Raw genomic sequence first — 26,740 nt, 5'->3', positions numbered from 1 at the left:
GAGTGAAATTGTGTATTTATTAAAATAATATTAAAAAAGTGAAAAAAATAAATTATATGAAAAATTTTAATTATTTTTTTTATTGTTATTCATATTTCTACATTGGAAATACATATACATGTAACATTTTAAGAGATAAATTTTTATTTTATTTAAAAAGAAATTATTTTTTTTAATAAAATTAATGATAGAAAAAAGTTTACTATAGACAACAAATTGAGAATTAGGAATTTTATATAGTTTTTAAAATTAAAAGGGTTATAAAATTTGTGATATCTTGTAACAGTAAAATTAAAGAATAATACTATATAAATTAATTTTTTTTTTTTAATTTTATGCATAGAGGAAAGAAAGCAGAAAAAAAAATAATTTTTAAATCATGAATATAGCAATAATATTTTTAATATTATTATCTAGTATACAATATTGTAATACATATAAGTTAAATAGCAACAAAATATCCTTTAATTATATGTTTGGTAATAAAAAAATTATAAATAACCGAAAAAATTATTTTTGCTCAAAATTCCTAAGTAGGCTAATTAATTATAATAAAGAATCATGTGTTTTTATAAATAAAAAATATGTGCCTAACATAAATGTGCACTGTATTAAAAAAAGGTTTTCTAGTTCTCCTGAAAAAAATAAGTTATTTTATACTATAACATTAAGGACAAATGAAGGGGAAAAGAAAATTGAATGTAGTGAAGATGAATATATATTAGATGCGAGTGAAAGGCAAAATGTTGAATTACCATACAGTTGTAGAGGGGGAAGTTGTTCAACATGTGCGGCTAAATTAATTCAAGGGGAAGTTGATAATGAAGAACAAAGTTACTTAGATGAGGAACAATTAAAGCAAAAGTACGTTCTTTTATGTACATGTTATCCTAAATCAGATTGTGTTATTGAAACACATAAAGAAGATGAACTACATGACATGTAATTTTTTACTTGCCTATTTTATTTTGTGAATACTATAAACAATACTAAAAATCATTATATAAATGGAAAGAAAAATAAGATAAAGTCCAATAAGAAAGTTCTATATGTTTATGTTATGAAGATCCCTTAATTTTGTATTTTATTTAAATTCATCTTCATTTAAAAATGAAATACATTAGAATAATACATTCGAATATTTATACATCCGTCTAAACAATTGTTATGAAAATATATTTCTAATGTTTGTTTTATTCTCCTTTTTTTTTTTTTTTTTAAGATTCATATAATTACTTTAATGTAAAAATCATTTAGTTTTTAAGAATAAATTTTATTTTACAATTTTCACAATAATTTATAAAAATTAATATATATATATATATATATATATGTTCATAAACTAGGTCTTCATATTTAGATATAATCAAAGAAAAGTGCACTTCACGCGCACGTGTTATTTTTCCTTATTAAAAATAATTATGAATTTTATTATTTTTTTATTTATTTTTATGAAATAATAAAATAAAATACAGTAAAAAAAATTTTCATTTTCCAGAAAGATTAATACATTACGTATTATTATCTTTAATAGGTATTTTTAAATTAAAAATTTGTATTAAGTGGCATTATTTTATTATTTTTATTTTTATTTTTTTTTTTTTTATTTTTCTTAAACTTACTATATTTAGTCTATATTTTTAAAATAATTTATTAAAAAACTTCTTTTTTTTAAAATCAAAAAAATATAAAATTATGTTTTATATATTAAAAATTACATAATTATTATAAGGGTAGTTTTGCATATATAGTTTTTTTTTTAAGAAATCTATAATATATTTTTCTGAATACTATAAAATTTAAAATATATATCCTTTTAGAAATGAATAAAAAATACGAAAATAAAGATAAAAAAAACTAGAAAGTTTAAAAAATAGGTATTTAAATTACAAAAAATAAATTATAAAAAAGATGAAAATAAAAATTTTAAAAAATTAAAGTGTATAATTAAAATTACTGTTACGATAAGGTAAAAAAAAAAAAAAAAATTAAACTTTATTTGTACATTTTCAATTTTTATTCTATTTAAATTTTGTCTAATTTAAGTATATATTTAAATACTTAATAAAAATATATGAGAGAAAAAAAATATATATATGTATGTATATATTTAAGTACATTTATATACAATAGTGGGTAATAGTGCACGTAAAAATATCTATAAATTTATGTTGTTTTTATTCCATTTATATTTAATATAGTTTAAATGAAAATTATCAACTAACTTCATATTTACTTTCATAAACTATATTAAAAAAAATGTTTTTAATAAAATTTATAATTTATTTTTTTTTTTTTTTTGAATGTAATTATATAAATTTTATATGATTAAAAAAAAAAAAAAATAGAAAAAGATGTAAATAAGAGAATTACAACATATAAATAATGTTATCTAAAATAACATATATTATCATATTAATAAATATTAATGTGTTGATAAAAGAATAAAAAGTAGTGATTATTTGCTTTCTCTTTTTTTTTTTCAATTACTAGTTTATTCTAATATATTTGTGTAAAAAATTTTCAAAAAATTTTCTTATTAATTCTATGTCTTTCACTTTCTTTTAATCAAAATTAGAACAACATATCTTTATTTATAAGAATAATAAAAAAAAAATTTTAATAAAATTAATTTAAAACTATTTTAGCTATTTAATAAATTAATAAAATCAATATTTTTGTTTTTTTATATCACTATAAAATTTAGTTGTAATGTACATGTTTATATTGATATAACTTTTATTAATTAATAATATTTCTTACATTATTTTAATATATACATATATGTATATAAAAATAGAGAGGAAATTTTTAATCAATTCTCTTATTATTTTTATTTTGTTTTGTTTTGTTTTATTTTGTTTTATTTATTTTTCTCTATAATATCTATTTAAATTCGAACAAATTATTAAATAAATTAAATTGCCTTTTTTTATATGAATATTTTATTTTATTCTTTTTTTTAATATTTAATAATTTTAGAAAATGAGTTCTTTTAAATTTTTATCAACAAGAGTAACTGCTTTTATATTGTATTTAATACCTCTGATTTACTCCTTCATAGTATTATTTTTTGGGTTCATTGAATATAAACAAAAGAGAACTTATAATTTATTAATTTTATGTATATTATATGGAGTAGTAATAATTTTAATTTGCTTAGTAGGATGCCATGGAGTAATAAAAGAAAATGCTACATCAATAAGATCAACAGTAGTTTTATTAATAGTAAATAATATCATAATGACCATATTAATAACATTTTTATTAATAGATATATTGAACTCTCCTCATATTGTTACTATTCATAAAGCTTCTAAATTTTTACAATTCATAGTACAAAATAAAAAGGTAGGTTTATTTTTTTGTTCGTTAGTCTATTTATTAATATTTTTTTCTTTTTGCTTTATGTGGACTATTGGAGATTATTTAGCACATTTAGATGCCAAGTTATGTTTAGATGACTTGAGAAAATCCCATGATTTTATTAAGAGCAAAAAGAAAAGCAATTCGGGAAATAACAATACTGAAGAGAACGAATTTTTAATAAAAGTTTAAAAAAATTAAAATAATATATATTTAAAAATATAAAATCCTTTTTTTATTTTATTTATTCATTTGAATATTAATTAAGATTATATCTCATTTTTTATTCTTAATTATTATACATATTTAAAATAAGATATTTGTAATCATTTTATATAAGATTATTGAAATGCTAATCGTTTTGTTCATATAATATTTTTATAAAATCTGTTAAATATTTGTATTTGTCTTTATAATATTATTTTTGTTTTTACTCTTTTTTATTAAATTTAACCTTTTTTTTTTTTTTTTTTTAATAGAATATTTTAATATAGGCGTTATAGCTTTTTTGTTTTTGTTTTTTTGTTTTTGTTTTTATTTTTGTTTTTATTTTTTTGTTTTATGTTTTTTTATTCTTTCTCATTTTTGTCTCTATTTTTTTGCTCATAAATTTTTTGTTCTATAAATTATTCAATTGTTTTAAGAAGATTCTAAATTTGATTTTTAATTTTATATATATACATACATATATAATTTTTAAAAATATAATTATATTGTTTTAATTTATTTCTTTATTCTTTGTTCTTTGTTCAGAAATAAAATTTGCTTTTTCTCTTTTATTTTTTTTTTTTTAATAATATTTTAAGCATAAGAATCATTACAAGATTTTTTTTTTTGTTTTGTTTTCTATAATATTTTATTATATATATTTTTTAAAATAAAAAGATATAAAAGCACAAAAATATATTGATTGAATTTAGAACAGTTACACATATCATTTTATAGAATGACTTTTATCTAGCAATTTTATTATATTTTAATTATAATATTTTATTCTATTTTATTTATTTATTTTATGTTACTATGTTTTTTTTATTTCCCTTGTATTTTTGTAAATTTATTATGCGTATTATATGCATAAATTTCTTTTATATGAAATAAATTATTCTTGTTTTTAAGTAAATAATTCAAATGAATAAAAAAATATATTCTTTTAAAATATGCATGCTATATATTTTTTTTTTCTTTATATTATCGTCAAATTGTTTTTTTATTTTATAATTTTAAAAAAAAATATTAAGATAAAATGTAAGTAAAAAAAAAAAAATGTTATTTTATTTTTTATTTTTATAAATGATATTTGAATATTCTCATATTATTTTTTAATAAAAATTTAGCTTTACTAATTTTGATTAATATTTTATAATATTTAAAAATGCAGATAATTGCTTAAAATGCTTAATAAAATTAAAAAGTAAACTTAAAAACAAAACAATTTGAAAAATGTAGAAACAATTTAAACATAATAGTTTATATTAATATATTATCATTTATTTATACAATTAACTTCTTTTTCTCTTTTTTTCCCTTCAATTTTTTTTTTCTTAATTTTTAAAAGATGGAAAGAAGCGAAAACAGTTCTATCGTAACGAGTATTTGCTCTTTGTTTAATATTTTGCAAACAGCTAAAAGTAAGAAATGTATTTTAAATAGTTTAACGAAGTTATTTTTATTACTGTATAATGAGAGAATTAAAAGAAAATTATTATATGATTCAAATGAAGAAAATGATAATGATATTATAAAATTAAAAAGGATTTTTAAAAAGGATTCTGTTATTTTAAATACTTATAAAAAGTTTTACACAGAATACGAGAAGTGGTTAAATGATTGTTTTGAAAAATTTTTAAAGTTATTATTTCAATTATTAAATAATGATGATGAAGTATTTGTAAAGAAAAGTTTATCTCTTCTATTTGGTAGCTTACAATGTGAATTAAAAATATATGAAAAAATACATGAGAAATTAAAAAAGGATAATGATAGTAACAATAATAATAATCAACAAGGCAGCTGTGCTACAAAAGCATTTCCATTTAAATTATATAAGAAAATTATTTTTAATTTACTAAAAGTAAAAAATATGTCAGTAAATATAGTAAAACACATTTGTAAAAGTTATATATGTTTTTACTATGATTTAAATTATTTCTTCCTATCGATTTTCAAAATTTTGTGCATTGAAAACAAAAAAAAAAAAAACGGTTTTATTAATGAAAACATTAGTTTCTCAGATGATGATCAAAAGACTTTTAAAAGTGAAAATTGGGGGAATATAGAAGCAATTAAGGAATCTGATGAAATAATAAATGATAACTATAATATAAATCTTTTTATTTATAGTATTTTAATAAATTCAATTAAACCAGATAAAAAAATAAAAAACTTTCACATTAAGAAAAGTAAATTTATGAAGCAAAGCCAAGTAAACATGTTTTTTGACATAGATGATAAAGAGAAAATTATGAGAAGAAAAAGAAAATATAATGGAAAGGATAAAAAGAATGAACCTCAAAAAAAGAAAGGTTTTTATAATTATGATAGTGATGATAGTATAATTCATTCTTCATCAGATAATGAAAGTGATAGCTCACATGAGGATTTTTTAGATAATATAGATATTAATGATGGTATTAGTGATATAAATTTTTCAGATGATTTAGAAGAATATGATATTATAAAAAACCAAAAGCAGAAAGATAAATATAAAATGAAAGAAAGAAAAAGTAATTTATTTATAAATGTAAATATAGAAAATAAACTATATAGTCAATTATATTCTAGTTGTTGGTTTTATTTTATAACAACTTATAAGCATAATTATTCTATGATCTTGCAATTATTGCATTCTATTCCATTATTTGTATTTCCGTATACAAATAATCCCTATTATTTAATTGATTATTTTAATTTCTCATTTTATTCTTCATCAAATTTATATGTTTCTTTGGCGGCTTTACCTGGTATTTTTTATATATTAACAGAATTAAATATTGGAGATCTATTAGAAGAAAGTAATTATTGTATCATGAATGATCAAAAAAAAACAAAAAAAGAAAATGATAAAATAAAAATAAAAAAAGAGCCAATTTATGGGGAAGAATTTATTAGTGGTGATTCACTGAGTAATAAAATGGATAATAATGTAAATTATGAAACAAAGGTACTAATAAAAATAGAAAAAAAAGATAATGTTGGCATTTCAAATGCCAAGAGTAATTATGATAATTCAAATAAAATATATTATATTGACGAAATTAAAGATGGCAATAATATTGATAATAGTAATAAAAAATGTAATTATAATGAAAATGATGATGGTAAAGTAAATAAAAATGAATACCAAAAAGGAAGCCAAAGTGATAATGAATATGAAAATGAGAATGATGAAGTAAATAAAAATGAATACGAAAAAGGAAATGAAAGTGATAATGAATATGAAAATGAATATGAAAACGATAATAATATTGAAAAAGAAAAAGGAAATGAAAGTGATTATGAATATGAAAATGAGAATGATGAGGTAAATAAAAATGAATGCGAATATGAAAATGAGAATGATGAAATAAATAAAAACGAATACCAAAATGATAATAATATTGAAAAAGAAAAAGGAAATGAAAGTGATTATGAATATGAAAATGATAAAAATGAAGTAAATAAAAATGAATACGAAAAAGGAAATGAAAGTGATTATGAATATGAAAATGATAACGATGAAGTAAATAAAAATGAATACGAAAATGATAATAATATTGAAAAAGAAAATAAAAATGAAAATGAAAATGATGAAAATAGTGAAAATAATGATTATAATATGGGAAATGAAAAAATTGAAGAAACAGATGAAGAAAAAAATAAAAATTGTGATATTAAAAAGTTAAATAATAACATGTATACAGATTACTATAAAAGGTTATTTGAATTAATAATTCCAGCTAGTTTTTATTATGATGGTACATACTTCTTAAAAATAATCTATTTATCACTAAAAAATAGAATGATTCCTATACATTATGTTATATCTTTTTTAAAAAAACTTCTTCGTGTCAGTTGTTTAACGTCATACAATATATCTATAAATATTTTAAGTGCAGTTTATGATATATTAAATTATTTCAGAAAAGATTTATATGATGCAATGTTTATTTCAGGATCCTTGTTTATGAATATGGAAATAAAAAATGATTTTTTTTGCTATGAAGATCTGAATAAAAATTTTGATAAAAATAAAATTATAGAAACTTTAAAGATAAATTCAAAGTTATTAAAGGAAAATTGTAAAGAAGAAAAGGATAATTTTCAAAATTTAGAAAATATAAAAATGGAAAATGATGAATGTTTTATGATACATAAAAAAGTAAAAAAGGAGCCAATTGATGTCGATGAAATTTTAAGAGATGATATTAAGAAAAATGAAAATAGCAGTAACATAAATGAAAACAAAATAAATGATAATTTTAAGGAAGATGAAGGTATAGAAAATAAAGGTGAGAAATGTTTATTTAGTTTACAAGATTGTTTGCCAGATAAGTATCAAATAGATATGAATATTTTAAACAGAAAAGAGTTATACATGTCTAATCAAATTTTTTATGAAATAATTTTATTAAGTAGTCATATGTGTGACAACTTAAGTCATTATTCTAATATGTATTACTATATATTTAATAATAAATTAAGTAAATCATATGATTTTTATGTTGATCCCAATAAAATTAATTGGGTTACAGAGGAATCCCTCTTTTCTCTTTTAAAAAATTTTTTAAGCTTAAAAAAAAAAAAAGAAAAAGACATATTGCCCTCTACAGAGCAAAAAAATTTTTTAACAATGTTCATATAATTTCCCTTTTAAATTTTATCTAAACATTATTTTTGTTTTAACATTTATAATATACAAATATTTCAAAAATATTATATATATAAAGCTTAAATCTTGATTTCATAATTCTTAAGATTTTTTTCATAATATATATATGTAGCATAATTCAGAACAAAATTAAACTTTTTTTTTTTTTTTTTTCAATTCTCCTTATTTGTTTTTATATTTTTAATAATTTAAAAACTAAAGTTAAATACTATTATTAAATATTAATTTAAAAAAAAAAAAAGAAAAAGGATAAAAATAAAAAATATAATATTTAATATTATTAAAGTGTACATTAATCTATATCCTGAATTTTATTATTTCTCAAAAACTGTTTCTTTATTTTCACTTCTTAAATTATATATATATATATATATATATATATATATATATATATATATATATATATATCTGAAACTTATTTAAGTGGAATAAAACGAGAAGAATGTGTAGCACCAATACCTGGTTTTCCATGTCTTGTATGCTTATAAGTAATTGAGAATTCACCTAAGTAATATCCAATCATTTCAGGTTTTATTTCAACATTAGTATATTGTTTTCCGTTATGAACAGCAACAATTGATCCAACCATTTCAGGAATAATTGTCATGTTCCTTAAATGAGTTGGTACTGGTTTAGGCTTTTCTCCTGGTTCGCATTCTTTTTTTGCTTTTCTCAATTTTTTTAAAAGTGATTTTGCTTTTTTACTAATTCCCCTTTTAAATTTTCTTCTTTGCCTTGCTCTAAATAATTTTATTAACTCATCTTGACTTATATCTAATAATTTATCTAAATCGACACCTCTATATTGAAATGTACGAAATGTTCTTTTTTTAGGTTTATTTGCGTCTGCCTAAAAAATATGAAAAAAAAGTATGTATATATAATATATATATTTTTTTTGATTAATAATATAAAAAATATAAGAAATATGCAAAAAAAAGTAAATGTATTTTCTCAAAATTAATATGATAAAAAATATTAAAGTTTTCAATTTATTAAATTCTTTTAATATATATATATATATATATATATATATATATATATATATATATATATATATATATATATATATATATATATGATAAATTATTAAAAATATATCTCTAATTAATTATTTATCTATAGCTGCTTAAAATTTTATTAAAATAAAACATATATTTTTATTTTTTCTATATAACACTGAATAATATAAAAAAATGTATCATACGTATTTTTCTTATTATACATATATAAAAAAATAAATAAATAATAGAAAGAGAATATTTTAAAATTTACATTTATTTATTTGATTGTTCATTTTTTTTTTCAATAGAGTGTTATATACATATATGAAAAATATTATATATACATAAATATTCATATATTTTATAAAATAAAAATATTTATAGAAATTTACCATTTTTTATTTGAAGATAAAATTTAATTTTATTGTTGTTAGAGAAAAATAATTTTTTTTTTTTAATATTAATTTTAAATAAAAGAGAATAATTAAATTTAATAAAACATTATCAAATTATATTTAATATTATTTAAAAAAATTATTTATATAAAAACACTAAAAGTGAAAATTTATTATTGTTTTTTATTTTAATTTTTTTTTTTTTTTTGTAGTAAGAACAAAAAGTTAAATGCCCTCTATATATATGTATATTTTTTTTTTTTTTTTTTTTTTTAATACACTATATGAATACACTTTAAACTCTTTTTATAAAAAACGCAACACAATATCTTTACTTTGAATTTTTAAATTCCAATAAAAATAATAGAGTTACATTTATTTTTATATTATCTTTTAAAAAAAAAAAAAAAAAAATTTAAATTATGTATAGATTTTATTTAAACTTAAATATATATATATATAAAAAAAAAAAAAATTAAATATATTTTTATTTGTTCTTTTTTCATTTTAAGTAAAAATTCATAGTAAAGCATTAAAAATTGTATTAATGTATTTCTTGAAGATGAAAAATATCTGTACTGAAATTACAAATTTCATATTTATTATTTTGTAAATTTAATTCTCCTTAATTATAAATTTATTTTATAATATATTATTATTTTTCTTCTTTTTTCTTTTTTCTTTTTTTTATGCAAAATTCATTTATCACTAAATACATAAAATAATGAAAATTTAATAGTATTTAAAAATATTTAAAGAATTTTTTAAGTTTATTTTTCTTTAAAAAATAATAAATTTTAAGATACAAAATAAAAAGTAGGAAAGATAATATTTCTGAAAAGGTGTTAAGCTACAAAAAAATTTTTTTTTTTTGATATATATATATACAAATGTATGTATTAATTTATCTAGAATAATAAAAAATTATATTAAAATTTAAGGTGTTTTATTAAATAAAATAAAATGAAAGAAAAAAACATTATAAAAGAGAATTTAAATATTGAAGAACAAATGTGTTCCAATGAAGATGACAAAGAAAAAGAAAATATGATAACATTAAGAGGATTTAATTTATCTTACAAAAAAAAATTAGAAAAATTAAAAACAATTGATAAAATAGATAACAACAAAAAAATTATAAAATTAATTTTAGAGGATGTACAAATTAATCCTAAAGTAATTATGCAAAAATTAATAAACATATTAAAAGAGAAAACTGTTTTAAATGGGATTATTGAAATAAATAACCAGATGTACAAAGTAAAATATAAAGAAGTAATTCCTGATGATCATATTTTATTTCCTGAAGATATTAGTAATATTGTAAATTGCAAACATTCATATATTGGTATTTTAAAAATTTCAAAATATACACAAAAATGCACATTTAACGAAAAATCTCTTCAAATATGGCAAAATGAACCTATGGATTTTTGAAAAAAAGGAAGTATTAAAAAATTCAAGAACAATTGTTTATGTTTAAACTCTCATTTGCATATGTTTAATTCAATTCAATTCAAATCAATTAATTTGTTTTCTTTTTTTGATTTTTTTATGTGCAATAATAAAATTTTCATGAAATATAAGATTTTTTATATGTGTTTCAATAATATAAAATTTTTATGTTTTTATATTTTATAAAGTAAAATTTTTTTTAATGTTATAATATAGTAAAAAAAAAAAAAAGGAAAAAAAGTTTTTTGTTAATTTTTTTTATATAAGAATAAAATATTTATTTATTTATCAAACATATGTTAAATAATTTTTAAAATAAATTTTCATTTTAAATATTATTTTTAATATCTCGAAAATATTTTTTAGAAATCGTATTTTTTTTTTTTAAAATTACATCATTTAGTATTTGAATGAAAAATATACAAATTTGAGATTTATAAAAAAAAAGAAAAGAAAAAGATATAGAAACAAAATTTACTTAAAAAAAGAGGTGATTTTATTTAAAAATTTTCCTTTCAAAATTTATTCAATTACATATGAATCCGGTAAAAAAATTATATAAGAATCATCACTATATGTTGATTCATCTGCTACACAAGGAATATCCTAGAAAAAAAAAATCATTTAAAATATAAATTACATTACAGAGAAAAAAAGGGGAAAAAAAAAAAAATTACATCTGTTAATGGGAATTTTACATCTATTTGATAACCGTCTTCTAATCCTAATTCATTATTATCTATGATAAAAGTAATATATATATATATATATATATATATTCTTGTTATCAATACAGGAATTTTTTTATAAAAATATTTTTACCAAAAGACATATTTTTGTCACATAAATCACCATCAAAAAAAATTTTGATGCTTTCAATTTTATCTTTAGGAAGTTTAAAAAAATGACCTAATTTATATGCTAAATCTCCAAAAGTTTTATTCTAAAGAGGATAAGAAGTAAAACAAAAAAAATTTATATACATATCTTATATGAATGATATGCATATACAATAATTGTTCTACCTTATTTATAATAACATTATCTAAGCGTTTGTTTTTTATTATTTTTCCATTAGTTCCTATTATTTTTACTTTTAATCTAAAGGTAAAATAGAGAATAATTGTTAATTCATATATGTTATTATATAATAAATAATAATTTTTCATATAATTTTATTTTATATATTTTACTTTATTTTATCTGCATCACATAGTTCTTTAAATGCGAAAATGCTGATAAATTAAAAAAAAAAATAAACAAAATAAAAATAAATAAATACCTATATATGCATTAAAAAAAAAATTAAGAAATATAAATACTTTTCTCTTTTAAGATAATCTTTATTTTTTTTAATAAAATTGGAGAAATGATCATTAAAGGTTACTTTTTTTTTATATTCATTTTCTGAATTAGATAACTTTTCTATCTGGTGAATTATTTTATCTATTGAACTGTTAAAAAAAAAAATATTATATATAAATATAAAACTAAATAGTTGGATTTTTTATTTTTTATTTTTTTTTTATTATTATTTATTTACGTTTACAAATTAAATATTCTTTATTTTTTATATTTAATAATTTAATTATTATTATATCTATTTTCATTTATATATATATATATATATATAGATACATATTTTGCTTTCTTTTTCTTTCTCTTACTAGTTAATCTCATCCTTTTCAAAATTGTGATTCTTTAAAGAAGAAATATTTTCAATTTTTTTAAAGTTAATACTTTTTCTTTTTGCATCGTTTTCCTTACAACAAAGATATTTATAGTTTTTATAACTAAATAAACTATTATCTAATTCATATTTATTTGTTTGATTTTGATCATTTTGAAGACATTTATTCATCTTTTTTAAATTATATAATTTCTTTTTACCATTCTTATTAGTAATAAAAACTGGATACAGTTTCTTTTTATTTTTTTCTAAATACTTAAAATAGATATAATTATAAAAAGGAGAAATGTTTTTTTTCTTTTTTTCTTTTTGTGTGTTAGTAAAATTGTAATTACTTTTTTTTAAATGTTTATCTTCTTTTAGTAAGTTGCTAAAATAAAATAAATTATCATGTTTTTTATCATACCAGCTAAAAGAACTTGAAGAACAATCACTACATCTATCTAATTTGTGATTGACATATGAATTATCATCATATTTATGTTTTATATATGCTTCTCTATTTTTATATATTCTTAAATTTTCATTATTTTTTATAAATGTTTTTAGAGAAATTACACTAGAGCTTGAACAGGATTTTTCGCTTAAATAATCTTCTTCAATTTTTTCATCGACTTTACTTTTATCATTTTCTTCATTTTCTTTATCATTTCCTTTTTTCCTCTTTTCCTTAGTATTTTTTGAAACATGTGTAATTTCTCTATTACGACATTTAAAAGAGTCACTTTTATCATAATTCTTAAAAAGTTTAACAAAGTTTGAGTTATTTATAATTATTGCATTTCCTTCATATGTGTATCCTACAATTTCTTTTTTTTTTAAGCTATTTATGTCGAATAATTTTATATTTTGTTCATATTCATTAAAAAAATTTAACTTTTTTTTTCTTCCCGTTTCATATTCCTTATATTTATCAGTGGATTGAGATCTTGAATATTCACTTTCATCATTATTCATTCCATCTTTATCTAATACATTAATATTTTCATATAAATTAATTTTTTTTTTCAGAGAAGTTAGTATATCGTAGTACTTTTCATAATTTTCATCTTTTTTTTCATCTATTATATTTTCAATATACAATTTTGTTTTTTTAAGTTCTGATAAAACGTGTTCAACTAAATTATTTAAGCTTTCATTATTCATCTTCTATTTTTTCTCTTTTTTTTTTCAATATTTAAATAATAAATAATGCACGGATTCGTGTATGTTTTAAAAAAAATAATTTTAAGTCTATTTTTAAAGAAGAAAATTTTTTGAATTTTTAAAAATTTCTCTTTTATAATTTTTAATACAATTTTGCAAATTATGTTACATTATAGGCAAATCTTATTGTTTGCATTTTTTATAAATAAAATATTTTTTTCATAAACGTATATTTAAAATTGATAAAAAAAAAAAAAAAAGTTAAAAGTTATAAACATATTGTCTATTAAAAAAGGATAAATAAAATTCATTAAAATTAAAAAAAAATTAGGAACAAAAAATAGTGTTGATGAAATGAAAATACATATAATTAAAAAAATTAAAAAAAAAGAAGAAAAAAACAAAACAAATTACATAAAAAAAAAAAAAATTAAAAATTAATTAAAAAAAAAATAAATAGAAATAAAATATAAAGCAAAATAAATCAAATGAAATTTAAATAAATAATAATACTTTGGAAAATATAATACATTATATATATATGAATAAGATTAAAATAAAAAGTAAAATCTGTATGTAATGAAAATAAAAGGATAAAAAATTTTATAGAAATAAAATATTCAAATTTAAGCATAAAGAATATGTATATATTTAAGCTGAAAATAGAAAAAAAATTATAGAGAAAAAATGTAAAAATTAAGAAAAAGATAAAATTTGTGTATTTTATGATAATTTGTAATTAAAATTATTGGATTCTTTTTTGTTTTTTTTTTTAATGAAATATGGGTTTTTTTTACAGTGGTTTTCATAAACCAAATAAGAAAAATATAAAAGATAAAAGAGCAAAGATAACATATGTATTAGGTTTATTCCTTTTACCATCTATTATGACATTTATAGGAGGTAATTACTATATCTTAAATTTTTTCATAGATACATTTAAACCAATTGAAGTTCCAAGAGAAGCAGACTTTGAAATTATAAGAAGCATTTATCACAACAAAAAACCAAAGTCAAAAAGTTCAGATTATGATGAAAATACTAATTTATAAATTTAAATAGAGTTTTATCATTATAATAATAAATATTCATAACTATAAGAAAAAGAAAAAGGCTATTTTTGTTGATGAAAGAACATAAATGAAATTTTAAATAATGGAGATATTAATTAAATTATATAATTACCTTTTTATTGCTCTTTTTTTTATTATAATTATTTTTTTTTTTTAAATGTGTAGTATACATATATCAAAAAGAACATATATTTTTTCTTTTTATTACAATAATTTAAATAATTTTATAAAATATATTTGAAGCAGAATATCTTTAAATTATATATACATAAAGGAATTTATAGAGTTACAATGTAAATGATAAAGGATTAAATTACAAAATTGTTTTTGTTTACATTTTAATAAATAAATTTCACTTTTTAACTTACGCTAAATGCTATAAAAATTTTCAAAAATCAATTTAAAAAGATACATATATAATAATTAATGTTTTTCTTAATAGGAAAAGGGGAAAAAAAAAATTAAAATTCATTTTATTGAACTTATAAAAATATATAAGATAATAAAAAAAATAAATAATAAGATATAATTTTTAAATTAAAATGAATATATTATATATATATGCATATTTTTAATTTATTTACTTTTTTATTTATTTTATTTTTTTTTCTGAAGATTAAGTTTTATAACATATTTTTTTTTGAGTACATTTTCTTGTTGGTTGTATTCTTTTAGTAATTGCTTTTTCATTATTCTCTACTTTTTTTTTCTCTTTATTTTTTTCTGCAACTTTAGTTTTTTCTTCTAAATTGTTTTTTAATTCCTTGCTTTGTTTATTATTAGTATTTGTATCAGTAAAAGAAGTGGCACTAATGCCTGTTAAAAAAATACTTTTGTTAGATTCATGATTATTATCTGACGGTTTAACTGATGGTATAAAGCCTCCTCCTAAGTTGCTTCTATTTTCATTTGTGCTATTTTTTTCTTTCTTTTTAGAATCCTTTACTGCATTTGTAATATTTTTCTTAACCTTAGTATTTTTATTTTTTGTTATACTTTCTTCATTTGTTTTTGTTTTTTCATTATTAGTTAATTTTTTATTATTATTATTATTCTGTTTTTTCTTTTCATTGTTATTTATATTATCATTATTACTAGCATTGGTACTAGAAGTTATAGTAGTAGTATTAATATTATCCTCAACATTTATATTTCTTTTTTGCATACAGCATACACATTCGATCGCTTCTTCTGAATTCATAACTAAACAAGCTTCACACCTCCATGAACTTGACATATTTTATAAATTTTACTACACAAAAACAAAAAAAAAAAAAGAAAAAATTAAAAAACAAAAAGAACGAAAAAATATATAAAATGTTTTTCAAAAATTTAAAAATTATTAATTAAAATTATAAAATTACATATTATGATATTTTTTTTTTATGCTTTTTTTTTTTTATATAAAATTTTATTAAACAACCTTGCAACATACAAAATATATATTTTTTTTTTTTATGAAATAAATATTTTATTAAAGATATTTTTTAATTAAAAAATGAAAAATTATTGCGCACTTATTTTAATATAAACTTTTGAACTTTTAATGTTTATTATTAATTTTTTTCACAAATTAAATTTTTATTAAAATTTTAATTGTAAAATTTTTTTTTTATAAATATTACTATAAGGTATATAAGTATTTATTATTAGCAAGAAATGATTAAAATGAAAAATTAATAAAAAAAAATATCATGAAAAGATACAAATACTAATGAATATAAATTTCAATATCTAATAAAAAAAAAAAAGAAAATAAATTTTTTAATCACAATATATATATATATATATTAAAATGAATAATTAAAATTTTTGTAAGAATATTTTCGTAAAATTATATTGCATTAAAAATAATTATTCGTAAAATATTATTATAAATTTTTTTCTATTTCTTACTATACATCCTTATGAATTATTCAGAGGTATAAAAAAGAAAATAAAAATAAAAAATATATATCTTTTTTTAGGATTCTTAAACTCTAAAAATATGCATAACTATTTATTTTTTATTACATTTATTTATCTCTTTTTTTTAAAGTTAGATGAAGATGATGAAGATTTATATGAAGGATTAGAAGCAGAAAATTTGGTATACTATATATAGTATTATTTTTATAGTTTATATTTTCCTTTTTTAATAAATATAAAAAGATATTTATTTCCTTAAAAATTTAATTCTTTTTTTATTATTTCAATTTTTTACATTTAATTTTTTAATTGAACTGCTACAGGATTCATATGAAAAAAAAGTAGAAGAAAAAAAGAAAGAAATTGACAAAGTTATTAAACCAAAAGAAGTAAAATAAAATTAATAAATAAAAACATATATATATATATATATATATATATATATATATATATATATATATATATATATATATATGAATATATTCAAATGAAATGAAAAGTTCTATATAATTAAAAAATAAAANCATATATATATATATATATATATATACTTATATATATATATATATATATATATATATATATATTCATTCTTAAATGAAAGAATATTTTTTTCATATTTTTTTTATTAGCAATCATATGAAAAATCAAGAAACAATTTATATAAAAAGTTAAGTGGTGCTAAAACTATATATACTAAAAAAGGTATAAATTTTAACAAATAAATATAAAAATACAAATATATATATATATATATATATATATATATATATATACAAAAGTATCATTAGGAACAATAAGAATATAATAAAATGATGTGAAAAGTTCTATATATATATAAATTAAAATATTAAATATATACATATAATTGAAAATTAAAAAGAAAAATAGATATATATAAAATTCTTTTATTTTATTTTTTTTTTTATTTAATAGAATCATGTTTATTTTTTGGTGCACCTCAAGCAAGTGAAGATATAGAAGTAGGGGATCATAAAACAGAATTTTTATTATTACTAAATTTACTTTATTTTATAAATGATATTTTAATAAAAAGTATTTGTGAAAAAATTGGGAAAGTTAAAAGAGTCTTAATATTAGAAGATGAACATTATTGTAAATCTTTGGGTATGTGCTTAGTAGAATTTTATTATTTAGATAATTCACAAAACTATACTGCATATTTAAAAGAAAAATTAAAAGTAGAAGTAAAAAAATTAGATTATAATTTAGAAGAACAAATTAAAAAAGATGAAATATATAACTACGGTGGATATCTAGATAATAACATTATAGACCAAATTAAAAAAGAGAATTTAGAAAATTTACATAATATGGAAAATTTTAATGATATATTAAATAAATCGTTAAATTTAAATAAGCATCCACTATTTACGTGGTTTAATACTAGTTTGAAAGATGTATTAAATACATATGTTAAATCAGAAATAAAAAAAAAAAAGAAATGTTCTATAAGCAATGATTATATAGATAAACAAAATGAAAGTAATTCAGATTCAGGAAGTGATATATCTACTCATATTCTCAATTATGTTTCTAAAAAAAATAAATTGTGTGCTTTTAATAATACATGATTTTTTTGGAAGTTTTTATTTTAATATAAATTTCTGAAGAAATAAATAAAGCAATTGTATATATAAGTGTTATTTACTTATATATATGACTCTAACTTTTTTTGTTTTTTTTTATTTTAAAAATATAACAAAAAGCTACATTTATTTTAAAAAAAAAAAGATGATAAACAAATAATATAGTAAATATATACTTATTGAAAACTTTTTAAATCAATATTTTTATAACGAAAAAAAATTCTGTCTAAATAAAAAAAATTAGAGTAATATATATAAAAGTGAAGAAAAATACTTCAAAACTTTTTCTTCATAAAATTTTGAAAATGATTTAGAAAAAAGAAAATTATTAGAAAAATAACTTTTAAAAAGAAAAAAAAATTTAAATATTTTTTTTTTTTTTTTTATAAAATTTTATTTTTTTATTTTTCTTGTTTGGTTAAAATATTAGTTTTTTTTTAAACATAAAAAAAAAAAAAATTTTTTTAAAAAAAATTAATGTATCATTTCTTAATTTTTTTAACGCAAAGATAAACCATAAAAATATATAAATATATAAAAGTATTAAAAAACCAATAAATATATATTTTAAGAACAGTAATTTTGCCATCCTGAAACAATATCAAACATGTATAATCCCACAATTTTAAGTACATAGTAAAATTAAAAATGAAAAAATTACATAAAATAGAATATAATAACCAAAAATGAAAAAAAAAAAAAAAAATACTTAAAAATTGTTATAATTTAATGTAAAAACCATTTGAAGAATTTCTAAATAATACTTACATATAAATATAACTATATATATTATTTACACTATTTGAATTATAGTTTGAATTTAAATTATTTCTATGATCAATGTTAAAATAATCATTACATAAATTATAATTTGTTTTAGTTTTATTTTCATTTGTCATATGATTATGCATGATATTATTTGAAATATCGGTATTAAAATTTTCTATATTATTGTTAATTGGATATTTGTTTGATAATGAAAATTTATTATTCTTTATATTTAAATAATCATTACTGTTTTTAGTATTCATAAAATCATAGTAGTTCAAATTATTAGTTGTGTCGGTTAAATCAATCATACTTACGTTTTTTCCTGAATTTAACTTATCCATTTTTAAAATATCTCTACTTTCATTTCCATTTTTATCTTTCATATTTTGCTTTGTATAATAATTTGAGTTCGTAAAGGGAATTCCTCCTGGAATATTATTTACTGTTGATTTAATTGATGCATTATTTCTATTTGTATTGATAATATTATCATTATTGCTACTAGTAGCATTATTTTTACTTTTATTATAATTAGAATCACAAAAATTATTTTTCATATTAAATGAGTTATAATAATCACTTGAGAATAAAAAAGGTGCATTTATATACTTATTTTTTTGTCCACTGTTTTCTAAAATATATTCAACATTTTTATTAAAATTACTTTCTTGGTTATTAATATGATTTAAATTATATTTCATACTTTTATTACATTTACTTAAATTTTTCACACTATTGCTCCCAATGTTATTTATATAGCTATTCATATTATTCGAATTGTCATTTATACTATTTATTGGGCACTTCATATTATTTTTATCAGAATTTATATCATTAATATTATCATCAATAATATTATTTGTATTACAATTTATATCATTTATATTGTTGTTATGAGTGTTTTTCTTAATTTTATTATTCAAACAACTATTTTCATTACTATTTACAACTCCGTTAATAACATTATTTTTATTAAAATTTCTGTCATCATTAATATTAGTGTCATAATTTACGCTATTGTGACTATTCTCATAATTTTTATTAAAGTTATAAAACATAAAGTTATTAGAATTACTCCTAATATAGTTTGATAAAAATTTAAAATTTGGTATGTTACTTCCTGAATTATTATCAAAGTTTAAAGTTTTGTTACAGTTCTTAGGTTCTTTTTTTGGCAAACCTTTCACATTTTTATAACTCATACTAGTATCATTATATTTACTTTTATTAACATCATTATTACTGCAAGATGAACTTAAGCTTGATATCTTTCTTTTATTGTTACTATTTAAAAGAACTTCATCAATATTTTTATTTGTATTTCCATATGTTTTAAAGAACATAAGTTCTTTATTTTGAGGGATTTTTTTTTCGTTTTTCATTTCTAAATTTAAGTATGAATTTTGTTTTATTTCATTATTCATATTTATATGATATAACCCAATATTATCTTTTTCTCCTATAATATTATCTTTGTCAAAGCATTTTACATTGGTAGATGTATTGTTATACTTTTGTTCATTAATATGTTTATTATTATAATCATTATATGAATTTCCTGAATTTTTTTTTTTTAAATTTAATACGTTATCATCATTGTTTCCTTTGTTTTCATTACTAGTGTAAATATCATTTTCAAATTTTTTATTTGTTATACTGAACTTGGTATTTAAATCATTTTTCATTATATTCATATTATTTATAATTATACTCTTATTCTCTTCATTGTTTTTGTCATAATTATTTTTTTTTTTTAAATTATTTATATTTTCCTTAATTTTATTTTTGGAATATTCCCTAATATAACTGTGCAATTTTTTCTCATTGTTATCATCCAAATGACCATTTATATATGTATCTGAATTTATTATATCCTCATTATCACTATTACCTATATATTTATTATGTAATCCCTTCATAGTATTAAAAGAATTATTAGGATTCATGTTAATTTCTATGTTTTCATCATTATTTTTGAAATTATCTTGTTTTAATTCATTTAAAATACCTTTTACATTGGAATTATCTTTGTGTATATTTGATTTATTGTTACAATTAAAAGAAAAATTCAGTAAATTTTCATCAAAATTAGAAAAATTTGGATCATCATACATTTCTTTAATTAGTTCTGAGGAATTATGTGAATTTTTATCATTATTTTCACAATTATTATTATTATTTAAAATATTTTTAAAAATATTATTATCTAAGTGATGATATTTTTCATAATTACCTATGTTTTGCATGCTCTTTTGTTTTTTAACACCTGTTATATTTCTGTATTCTCCAACATATTCATTTTTTGAGTATTCTTTATTTTTGTAATTCAAGCTTACATCTGAGTTGGATCTCATAAATTTAATTAAATTCATCTTATTTTTAAAATCATTTTCTTCACCATTTGGTGAATCATTAAAATTTGAATTATCACTATCTACATTAGTTTTATTACTATTTGTATTTGAATAATACAAACTATTATTTGAGTAGTTTCCAAAATCATTATCTCTACTCTTATCCGGCATGCTGTTTAAATATAAATTTTCTACTTTATAATTTGTATACAAATTATTTTGTTGCTTATTAACTTCAAATATCTCATCTTTTTCATTTTCCTTCACACGTAGTATTATCTCATTTTTATCTCTAGAATTCTCTCTTTTTTTTTTTAAATTTAATTCTTCATTTATACCTTCTTTAATAACTTTATAGTCTTCATTTATTTCTTGTATAATATTACTACACTCTTTCATTTTCTGTATTTCCACCTTACATATATCGTTTTCATCAGCATTTTCTTTATTATCTTCTAATATATCATCAGTATTTTTTAGATTTCTTTCATTATATATTAAATCAATATCTTCCTTTTCATTAATTACATAACTCCCGCTATTATATTCTTTTAACTGTCTAAGTAGCATAATTTTTTCATTTAATTTTAGTTTATTAATTTCATCTTTTTTATTAACCATTTCGTCGTTAGTTTCAATTAATTGTATACTTTTTTGTTCTTGTGAATCTATTAATATTTTTATCATTTTTTTTTTTATTTTTTCTAATATTAATATTTGATTCATTAAATCCTCATCTAAGTTTTTTTTTTCTTGTAATATTTCTTTTAAATCATTAATTTCATTTTTATCATTTATATTTATTATTAATTTTTCATTTCTTCCTATAGTATTTATATTTTTTAACAACATTTCTTCTTTTCGCTGTTGTTCGTAATTTTCCTTTTTTACTTCGTATTGTTGTTCCTGTTCTTGTCCTTCATATTCTTCTTCTTGTTCTTTTTTAACTTCATATTTTTGTTCTCTCTCATCAAAATCTTCTTGTTCTTTTTTTATTTCACATTCCTGTTCTTGTTCTTCATATTCTTCTTCTTGCTCTTTTTTTATTTCACATTCTTGTTCTTGATCTTCATATTCTTCTTGTTCTTTTTTTATTTCGCATTCCTGTTTTTGTTCCTCGTATTCTTCTTGTTCTTTTTTTATTTCATACTCTTGATCTTGTTCTTCATCTTGCCGCTGTTCATCTTCACTTTCTTCTTCCTCTTCTTTTTTAATTTCAAATTCATGTTCAAGATCCATTTTATTTTTTACATCTAAATTTTTCATATCTATCTGATTTTCTTCCTCCTTAAATATAATTATTTTCTTTTCTCTTTTTACTTTATTTTCTTCATCATTTTCATATACTTCCTTCATTTCCATATCTTGTGCATCTTCTTCTTCTATTTCATTTTTAACAATTCTTACATTTTTCTCTTCTTTATATTTTACTTGATCACTATTCTTTATTTTTTGAGGTGTTATACTTCCAGTTTTATTTCCTTTTATATTTAAATCTTCGGTTTGAGTATCTATTTGTTCACTTTGTTCAAAAAATCTTTCTCTTTTTTCAAATTCAGCATGTGTTTGTTCTTTTAAATGAAATAGTTCACTTTTAACATCATGAATAGTTTGCATACTAATAGGACCCTTATTTTCTTTTGATGCAGATAACTGCTTTTCTATATCATGTTGATTCTTGTCTTTTGCATTTGATTGCCCATGTTGATATATTTGTCCATTATTTTCTAGATATTTTTCAACTTCTTCATGCTTATTCAAAGATACATTTTCAAATTTCATCTCATTATTTAGTTCATTCATACATCTACTATAATTTTTCCTTATAGATTCATTATATGAATCTTTATATGAAATTTCATTTTTATTAGTATTACTATAATTATAATTTTGACTATTTTCTTCATCTGCATCTTTTTCTATATAATCACCATTTTTGTTGCTAAAATAATTATCATCATCCAAATTATCTGTTTTAGATTTATCTTTCATTAATAATTTTTTTGAGTGATTTCTTCTATTTTCTCCAGATCTATGCGATTTTCTTTGCATATATTTAACGGCTTTTATTCTAGCATAAATAGCTAAATATTTTGCTTGTGCTTGACCAAACTTTTTAACAGGAAAATATTGTCTTTTTTGATTTCCGTTTTGACTCCAGCTAGCTACCCATCTTCTGCCTGACTTATCAAAACGAACTCCTTTAATTTTTGGTAAAACAAGCATATTTAAATTATTTACATGATTTTCCATTGTATTTTCATAATTTTTGAATGATAAAAAATTATCATAAGCATTATTAAATGTAGGAATCATAGATTTTCTGTTAAGATTAATATTATTCATTGAACAATTTCCAATATTAAAATTATTATTTGTGTTAACTGGATATTCAATATTTTCTTCTGAAGGATAATTTTTCAAACCATGTAACCATTCATTGTTATAATTATTATTATTTGTCTGATTCATATAATCATAATCATTTTCACTATTAGGTTTTTCTGTATTTCCAAAAAAATTCATATTATTAATGTATCCCCCATTTAAGTTTACATTGGAATAATTCTTAGAATTGTTAATAGAATTATTGGATTGATTATTTAAATTAACAAAAAGAAAAATAGGTTCCCTTGCTAAATTTTTAACATTATAATTTGCCATATTTCTTGATTCATTTATATCTCCATTATTTAAATTATACATATGTGATGCACTGTTTGATATATTATTTTTAGAAAAATTATAATTTTCTTGATTAATATCTAAGGGATTTGATATATTATTAATTTGATTGTTATTAATATTAAAAAGAACTTTTTGATTATCTATTTTATCCATAACAGAGTTACTTAAATATTCCTTTGAATGATTAATTAAGGAATTATTTACTAAATCATTTGAGTAATTATCTAAATTTATGTTAACATTAAGATCCTTCATGTTTATATTATGAATATTAGAATTATTTTTATTTAATTTATCCTTGCTATTATTAACAGAAACAGAATTATACATATTTACATCAAATGCATCATTAATATTATATTTACTGTCTATATTATAATTATTTAAATCATTATTATAATTACTATTTTCAATACAATTAAAATTTCTATTATTACCATTTATATTATTAAAAGATACATCTTCATTGGGCTTATTGGTAGAATATTTTTCTTCTAATAATTTAGGATGTGTATTCAAATTAAGATGTGCATTCGATGGATTATATATATTTTTCATATTATCATTTAAATTGTTCATATTTTCTGATGTATTATTACCATCATTTAATATAATATCTTTTTTGTGAACATTATTTCTATCAACTTTTTTGTTTCTTGTAGCATTCCTGTTTATCTCTAGTAAAACATTACTATAGCTACCATTACTACTATTATTTGCACTATTACACATATTCGAATCCATAAAAATATTATTTTTTTCCGAAAATTTGTTAAAAATTTTTTTTTTCTTTTCTACTAGATTATAATTAGAACAATTTATAGAATTATCTGAGTCATTTAAGTTTAATGCATTTTTAAAATTATTATTACTGTTATTGCTATGGTTACTTCCTACATTTATAAAATTGTTATAATTAAATGTATTTAAAATGTCAGTATTATTTAGTGAATCATTGTTCTCCATATATATATTTTCTGTTTTATCAAAATTATTATCCATATTATATAACTCACTTCTATTATTATATAAAGAATTGTTCTTATTATCATCATCATAATTATTTAGAAAGGTTGTATCTAAACTGAGCGTTGAATTAGTATTCATCACATCATAATTATTATTATTTACTGTATTCATATAATGCTTATTTAAATTTACATTAGAATTATTTATATATGTATTATTTGCATCTAATTCATAATTATAATTATCATTATTAGAATCTAAAAAATGGTCTGATGAATTTTTTATATAATTTGCTAATGTGCAGTTATTACTACTTTTTTTGTTATTCATACAATATGGCAAGTTATTCAAAACAAAATAATTTTCTTTTAAATTTTTTTTTTGTTTCATATAATTTTTCTCGTCCTTTTTATCTAGTATACAATCTAATGAATTAATTTCTTGAATTTCATTTTTTGAAACTTCATTTAAGCTTGATTCTTCTTGTACAGAAATATTAGAAAAGTTACATAAATAATCCGTATTATTATTAACAAAAGAATTATTTATATTAACTTGATTGGGTATGTTCTTGTTATAAAGTAATGATATATAATGATAAAAATTATTATTTGAAATACCATTATTATTACTAATATTACTGTTATGCAATGCATTTCCTTCACTATTTAAATTTTCAATGCTATTTTCATTGTACATTTTTGATTTATTTAAAAGATCATCAATCAAATTGCCATTTTTATTTTCATTTAACTTTTGTATTTCTTCATTTCCTATATTTTTTAAATTATTCAAACTATTATTATAACTAAAATTTTTATAATTTAATAGTTTATTTTCAGTTAATTTCTCTTCATTAACTTTATCTTGAGAATTCATATTCTCATTAAAAATGCAATTACTCATTTTTCTATTGATTAAACCTTTCCTTTTTTTTAATAATTCATCAGAAAAATTATCTATCTTATAGTCATTGCTTATATCTTCATGGTTATTTTTTTCTTCTGTTACTTTGTTTTCATAATTTTTAATTTTATTTATATTATCATTATAGTAATTTTCATGAGATATAGTAGATTCTAAATCTTCTATACCCAATCTTTTTTTTTTAATTTTTGATTCCTTTATTTCATTAAAATTATTATTAAAACATTTTGTGTCATTATTCAAAATTATATTATCTTCATTATTTAATTGAAAACTTGCATCAATATTCTTTTTACTTTTATATTTTCTATTTCCTTTAATCTTAGAATAAATTTTTTTAACTTTCATTTTATTTATAATTATAATAAATTAAAATATATATATATATATATGTATGCATACATATAAACAAATAAAAATGTATTACTCTTCCACTTTTTTTGTTATATCTTTGCATACATAGGTATGCATAAGCATATAAAAATAAATATATATTTTACTTTGCAATAATTTC

At 17.8% G+C, this 26,740-nt stretch overlaps 10 protein-coding genes across 10 annotated transcripts; 6 read left to right on the top strand and 4 right to left on the bottom strand.

Moving 5' to 3' along the window:
• Positions 1 to 379: 379 nt before the first annotated feature.
• Positions 380 to 946, top strand: PRELSG_1416000 (ferredoxin, putative; the record flags this gene model as incomplete). Its single annotated transcript, XM_028679215.1, has 1 exon — positions 380 to 946. One exon carries the CDS (start codon positions 380 to 382, stop codon positions 944 to 946), a length of 567 nt encoding a protein of 188 aa, XP_028534951.1.
• A 2,039-nt stretch (positions 947 to 2,985) lies between these two features.
• PRELSG_1415900 (conserved Plasmodium protein, unknown function) lies at positions 2,986 to 3,558 on the top strand (the record flags this gene model as incomplete). The annotated part of the gene is made up of 1 exon (XM_028679214.1): positions 2,986 to 3,558. One exon carries the CDS (start codon positions 2,986 to 2,988, stop codon positions 3,556 to 3,558), a length of 573 nt encoding a protein of 190 aa, XP_028534950.1.
• Positions 3,559 to 4,924: 1,366 nt separating this feature from the next.
• On the top strand, positions 4,925 to 8,209 carry PRELSG_1415800 (small ribosomal subunit nuclear export protein, putative; the record flags this gene model as incomplete). Its single annotated transcript, XM_028679213.1, has 1 exon — positions 4,925 to 8,209. One exon carries the CDS (start codon positions 4,925 to 4,927, stop codon positions 8,207 to 8,209), a length of 3,285 nt encoding a protein of 1,094 aa, XP_028534949.1.
• Positions 8,210 to 8,651: 442 nt separating this feature from the next.
• RPS19 (40S ribosomal protein S19, putative) lies at positions 8,652 to 9,635 on the bottom strand (the record flags this gene model as incomplete). The annotated part of the gene is made up of 2 exons (XM_028679212.1): positions 8,652 to 9,086; positions 9,633 to 9,635. 2 exons carry the CDS (start codon positions 9,633 to 9,635, stop codon positions 8,652 to 8,654), a joined length of 438 nt encoding a protein of 145 aa, XP_028534948.1.
• Positions 9,636 to 10,598: 963 nt separating this feature from the next.
• Positions 10,599 to 11,072, top strand: PRELSG_1415600 (conserved Plasmodium protein, unknown function; the record flags this gene model as incomplete). Its single annotated transcript, XM_028679210.1, has 1 exon — positions 10,599 to 11,072. One exon carries the CDS (start codon positions 10,599 to 10,601, stop codon positions 11,070 to 11,072), a length of 474 nt encoding a protein of 157 aa, XP_028534947.1.
• A 540-nt stretch (positions 11,073 to 11,612) lies between these two features.
• On the bottom strand, positions 11,613 to 13,926 carry PRELSG_1415500 (conserved Plasmodium protein, unknown function; the record flags this gene model as incomplete). The annotated part of the gene is made up of 7 exons (XM_028679209.1): positions 11,613 to 11,696; positions 11,768 to 11,829; positions 11,913 to 12,033; positions 12,116 to 12,191; positions 12,284 to 12,325; positions 12,413 to 12,544; positions 12,758 to 13,926. The coding sequence occupies 7 exons, from the start codon at positions 13,924 to 13,926 to the stop codon at positions 11,613 to 11,615; spliced, it is 1,686 nt and encodes a 561-aa protein (XP_028534946.1).
• Positions 13,927 to 14,708: 782 nt separating this feature from the next.
• PRELSG_1415400 (conserved Plasmodium protein, unknown function) lies at positions 14,709 to 14,978 on the top strand (the record flags this gene model as incomplete). Its single annotated transcript, XM_028679208.1, has 1 exon — positions 14,709 to 14,978. One exon carries the CDS (start codon positions 14,709 to 14,711, stop codon positions 14,976 to 14,978), a length of 270 nt encoding a protein of 89 aa, XP_028534945.1.
• A 637-nt stretch (positions 14,979 to 15,615) lies between these two features.
• PRELSG_1415300 (conserved Plasmodium protein, unknown function) lies at positions 15,616 to 16,236 on the bottom strand (the record flags this gene model as incomplete). The annotated part of the gene is made up of 1 exon (XM_028679207.1): positions 15,616 to 16,236. The coding sequence occupies one exon, from the start codon at positions 16,234 to 16,236 to the stop codon at positions 15,616 to 15,618; it is 621 nt and encodes a 206-aa protein (XP_028534944.1).
• Positions 16,237 to 16,906: 670 nt separating this feature from the next.
• On the top strand, positions 16,907 to 18,502 carry PRELSG_1415200 (conserved Plasmodium protein, unknown function; the record flags this gene model as incomplete). Its single annotated transcript, XM_028679206.1, has 5 exons — positions 16,907 to 16,921; positions 17,038 to 17,088; positions 17,231 to 17,296; positions 17,540 to 17,612; positions 17,844 to 18,502. 5 exons carry the CDS (start codon positions 16,907 to 16,909, stop codon positions 18,500 to 18,502), a joined length of 864 nt encoding a protein of 287 aa, XP_028534943.1.
• A 779-nt stretch (positions 18,503 to 19,281) lies between these two features.
• Positions 19,282 to 26,574, bottom strand: ApiAP2 (transcription factor with AP2 domain(s), putative; the record flags this gene model as incomplete). Its single annotated transcript, XM_028679205.1, has 1 exon — positions 19,282 to 26,574. The coding sequence occupies one exon, from the start codon at positions 26,572 to 26,574 to the stop codon at positions 19,282 to 19,284; it is 7,293 nt and encodes a 2,430-aa protein (XP_028534942.1).
• Between the last annotated feature and the right edge of the window lie 166 nt (positions 26,575 to 26,740).

This window comes from Plasmodium relictum (genome assembly GCF_900005765.1).
Source record: "Plasmodium relictum strain SGS1 genome assembly, chromosome: 14".
In the NCBI taxonomy this organism is placed as follows: Eukaryota; Apicomplexa; class Aconoidasida; order Haemosporida; family Plasmodiidae; genus Plasmodium; species Plasmodium relictum.
Note: the sequence above shows the minus strand (reverse complement) of the source record. Positions and strands in the feature narration are given on the sequence as shown.